The 5,102-nt window shown below is 42.0% G+C and overlaps 1 protein-coding gene across 1 annotated transcript; it reads right to left on the bottom strand.

Moving 5' to 3' along the window:
* Window positions 1-2,112: 2,112 nt before the first annotated feature.
* Window positions 2,113-4,315, bottom strand: foxc2 (forkhead box C2). The gene is given in 1 exon segment (NM_213692.1): window positions 2,113-4,315. A coding segment is annotated over 1 exon segment (1,392 nt). The 5' UTR covers window positions 4,065-4,315; the 3' UTR covers window positions 2,113-2,672.
* Window positions 4,316-5,102: the final 787 nt, after the last annotated feature.

Genomic DNA, 5,102 nt, shown 5'->3' with positions numbered 1-5,102 from the left:
ACGAGCACTGAAATGTCAGTATAAAATATAAAGTATCTATGTGAAAAATGTAAGTCACTACACTGCCAATGAGAGTTATCTGTTAACTGCCTGTCTTAGTTCTCCAGTATCTAATCTGTTTTGTATCATCTGTTTGCTACTGTATTACCTGTGTATATAAAGCAACATCTGCGTCTCTTAATATAACATAGTTCTGTATTATTTAGTCATTCCCTTTATATTAGTATCTATCCAAAAGTATGTATTTGTAAACCATCTAATACAGGTGATTATTGCAATCTGTAGCACAATTTCATCTCACTGAAACAATCACATGTTAATATATAATTCCCTTGATACATGATCTAGAATGGAACTAAATATGACAGTTGGCATATTATCTAATTACTGTCTGCCTGTAAGATCAGATATCTGCCTATACCAACCTCTCTGCAGATTGTTTAATTATTACTACTAGGTGCAGTCTAAATATCTCTAATCAAACCTGGTTTTGTAATATCTTCTATTTCTTTTTTCCATATAAAATAAAATAACATATCTCTCTCTGTCTCTCTATCTAGAGTTTATCTAAAAATAGGTGGATTTTTTAACTAATTACTTGCCTGGAGTAGTGTCCATTTGTAAACGATTAATTACATACCAAAATAACATATTATGTACCCAGAAATGGCTTATCGTGTATGAAGTAATTATTCTGTATAATCTATTGTGTCTATATAAGAAGAACCTGTCTGTTTAGCTATAAATTTCCTACCCATACAATATAGATTTTATGTGCAAAAACCCGTATCTTATTTAACAATTAGCAAATGGCTGTATAATTAGATATCTATTTACCGTCTATTAATTACCTGTCTGTAGAGTAACTATTGTTTGCTTGTCTATGTATTTTATTTACCTACTGTTTCCAAACTATTGCCTATCTAGCTAGCTTTGTGCCATCTATCTGTATATCAGACTGGCGACTGGTCTGCATGTGATGGAGTATCACTGACAAGCAGTACCGAATCACATCTAATGGATCTCATTAACTGGGTACCCAGATCCCTGAATGTGTTGGGTGGGAGATGCAGCTATAAAGCCTACTTATCCCTCTGAGTCCCAGTCCAGCTTCACTGCGCTCACTTGCCAAGAACTGTTCTGCTAATCCCCAGTTTGGTCTGCAACAAAAACAAATAGTTGTGGAGAGCCCTTCGCCTTTTACAGCCTTTTATATTATCTGCGGCTGGGACTGAGAAGGTAAATACTGCGATGTTTGCTGCCCACCCCACTTTCCCACATGCATAGCCCGCAGGTCTCTGTATCAAGCAGCCAAGTGTGTGTGTGTGTGTGTGTGTATGTGTGTGTATGTGTGCTTATGTGTGTTTGTGCTCCTCCGAGTCATCTCATGTCCTCTCCCTCCTTTGCTCTCAGCTTTGTGCAAACATTCAATTCACTTTCCATAAAGCAGCAAAATACCATCTAAGAATTTAAAATACACACTGTATAACCCACGCTCAAATACAGGCTGAAATCTGCCTCACGGTCTCTGTCATCTGTATATCTAGCCATGTTTCATAGATCTGTCATCTATATATCGTCTATCCCTCCTTGACATCTATAATGTATCTGTGTATAATATTTTATATTACGCTGCAAAGGTACAGTAAAGAACATGTCATAACGAAACTGATCCCTTTGTTTACTAGAACAAAATCAAAACCAGTTCTATAGGAAACTTGGTCTCTGTATTTATCGACAGAGTATAATGTAATTCGATAAACCAAAGTTGTAATTTCTGCTGGAGAATTGCACCACTGCCCTCTTGCTAATATCTCCCATTCTGTATTATTTCTAGTTGAGCTCCCCTGTATACTGGGGGAAAAAATACTGTAAACACTATATAAAGCTGTAAAACAATAACCTTTTTATTTCATGTAAAATACATTTAGGCCCACAAAAGACACACAAACAACGAACAAAACAACCCCAAAAAAAGTTGTCGGGAATGGTCAGAGCCAGTAAAAATTTAAGGCTTTACATTTTTGTTCCGCCCCACCAAAATAAATAATATTCTTATTTTTGCAATAAAGAAAACGGAGAAATATATTTTAAAGAAATGCTATCGGTTACTTTTTTTTTTTTTTTGCTTTTTTTTAGACGTTTTAGACACAAGACGGAATGACGTCATATTGCTTTCAATTTCGCAATAAGAAATTTGCTGGCGACAAAATTATCCAGTGAACTCAACTTTAAATATTATAATATAGGGATCTGTATATCCGCCTGTTTCACACCACATACATAAAAAATGAGATATTTTAATATACTCCCATGACTTAACACAAAACTTAGAAACAATAAAACTGTACAAAGATAGTTGCTACAATGTTGGTCCATATAATTTATTTCCTAGATCCTATTACCAAGGACAAGCTTGACTTGTTCTCTAAATTCCTCTCTAAATACTTCAAGTAGATTGTACTTGTGAAAGCTTTGTGTGTACACATATATATATATGCATATAAATACATATATATATATACACGCACACACACATATATATGTAGTTCTATATGTTCTGGTTTTTACCATTGTCATTGCTGGTCAGTTTTTCCATGCTACTCAGTAAGCCAATCCACATTGCAGCCCAGAGTGATTAGTTGCAGTCACAGTAAAGCAGTCCCCAGCAGTCAGTACTTAGTGCAGTCGTAGGCATAAGGGCTGCTGTGGCGGTATATGGAGGGCGCTGATCTATAAGGGATCTGACAGCTTGTGTTACCGCTCACCTGGTGCTCACTGAGGGCTGAGCTTTCAATCCCAAGCCGGTGAGAGTTGAACATCTCTCTAACGTTGGGAAAAGTCTGCTGTTGGGAGCCAAAGTTGTGCCCAGAGAGGTGACTAATGTCTGCGCCGGGATTGAGGTACCAGGGTGCAGCAGTCTGTCCCCCAGTGGCAGTTTGCTGATGATGGCTAGAGGTCAGCACACTCTCCTGGCCGGAACCCAGGCTCATGGAGTTTAAAGGGGAAGCTGTCCCATTGTGATGATCTGAGGTGGCCTCCTCCAAGGTAGATGGAGCGCACATGTGGCTCGGTCTGTCACCTGTATACAAACTCATAGCTCTCATGCTACACTGGTAGCTCCCACTAGTGTCCATACTTTGGGTGCAGGCCTGGCTATAAACAGAGCTCTGCGTCTGGGTGTAGTTAATGGGCAGAGAGGGCACCATGCCAGTCCGGCAGGGAACAGCAGGTACCGGGCTCAGGTCGCCATGGGGAGAAGTCCTAAGGGTCATGATATTCTCCACACTGAAGCCATTGCTGGCCGGGTGCTGATCAGGGATGGAGTTCTCAGTGGAGACAGAGGGAGTGGAGGCCACACTGCGGGGGCTGTCCTGCATGGCACTGCCGCCATCGGGGCTCAGGTTCTCCACTTTGGTGATGACTGGCAGCTCGGGGGACTCGCTCTTGATGACAATCTTCTTGTCGTGCTTTGGCAGCTCCAGGCTGGGGATGGGGCCTTGCACTTTGCCCTGATCCTTAAGGATCCGATCTTCCTTCTCCCGGCTCACGTCTTTCTTCTTGAACCTCCTCCTCCTCCTGAGGAAACTGCCATTCTCAAACATGTTGTACGAGTCCGGGTCCAGGGTCCAGTAGCTGCCCTTCCCTGGCTTCTTGTCGTCCCTGGGCACCTTGACAAAGCACTCATTGAGCGACAGGTTGTGCCTGATGCTGTTCTGCCAGCCCTGCTTATTCTCCCGGTAGAAAGGGAAGCGATCCATGATGAACTGGTAGATCCCATTTAGGGTGATCTTCTTGTCGGGGGCGTTCTGGATGGCCATGGTGATAAGGGCTATATAACTGTAAGGCGGCTTCACCAGGTCCTTGGGCGCTGCCGGTTGATGGTGGTGGTAAGGCCCATAGGATCTTGCCATGCCCGGAGTGTACTGCTCATGGGCCGGGTACACGCTCATAGGGGTGGCCATGCTGCCATAGGTGCCCGCAGCCCTGTAGTAGTTCTGTTCGCTCAGGTAGGGCACTACCCCTAAAGCATTGGGGTCTGCCACGGAGTAACGCGCCTGCATCATTGGTGCTGAAGTGGTGAGTGCCGGGGGCAGCAGTCAGTGAGGGTCCGGCAGATGTAGGGGGGCACGGTACGATGAAGGCAGCACAGTCGGCACAGAGCAGGCGGGTATCAGCTGCAGTCTGGCATCCTCTTCCCACACACTGCAAGGTATTTGTAGGGGCAGAGGCAGGGAACCCAACGCCAGCAGGCCGGCCACTTCTCCCCGCTCCTCAGATTCCCACTCGGCAGCCACAGGTTTTTAGGCAACGGAGAACTTCGCTAACTTTTTTCAGCGAGCTAAGCTTTTACTCCCAGCAGGGCACGCCCCCTCCCAAAACTTATTACCAATCAGAGTGCAGGAATCCGCAGAGCCGCCCAATCATCGCGCTCCGTTTCTATAGGAATTTACACAGGCTTCTTGCTCATTTATTTTTTTTTTTTTTTAAACTCACCCAAATATGGTCGGCGTAAATTGTAGCTGCTCGGAGTTTTAAACATACAGGCACGCAGTTAAAGTTTTAATCTGTCATCTTAAAAACTATTAATGAAATATTTTAGAATACAAAAGTCCATGTAATATTATGCTCACAATGGATTACATTTAACTTGTGCATTTTATTTGTAAGCTTTGGAAATTTCCCAAACTTAATTACCTTGTAATTTTGGAAATACATGATAACTAATATATACGCAGCAATAGTGTGTAACACTGGAATAAATACATTGCACGTAAGTCGAATTATCATTCCAGCGCTTTTTATATATACTAATTCTACCAATTCCATTCGAAATATCATTGTGGATAAATGTTCACTCGTTTTAAACGACTGCCATGTAGAGTTCTAATGTGGTGTCACAGAGCCAGATGTGGAATTTTCAGAATAAAACAAGTTTGCCTTTTTTTCGTGTAAATTCCTAAATAACTAATACTTCGGTTGATTTTTTCGTTAGAATCAATACACTGTTGCATGTGGCTGTATTGTTTGCTTGATTTTTGGAAGTGCATAGAAAGAAAAAAATCGATTTAAATATATTTTACCATCAATCCTTACTGAAT

Source organism: Xenopus tropicalis, chromosome 4 (assembly GCF_000004195.4).
Source record: "Xenopus tropicalis strain Nigerian chromosome 4, UCB_Xtro_10.0, whole genome shotgun sequence".
Lineage (NCBI taxonomy): Eukaryota > Metazoa > Chordata > Amphibia > Anura > Pipidae > Xenopus > Xenopus tropicalis.
The sequence above is the reverse complement of the archived record's forward strand: the minus strand, read 5'-3'. Positions and strand labels throughout refer to the sequence as shown.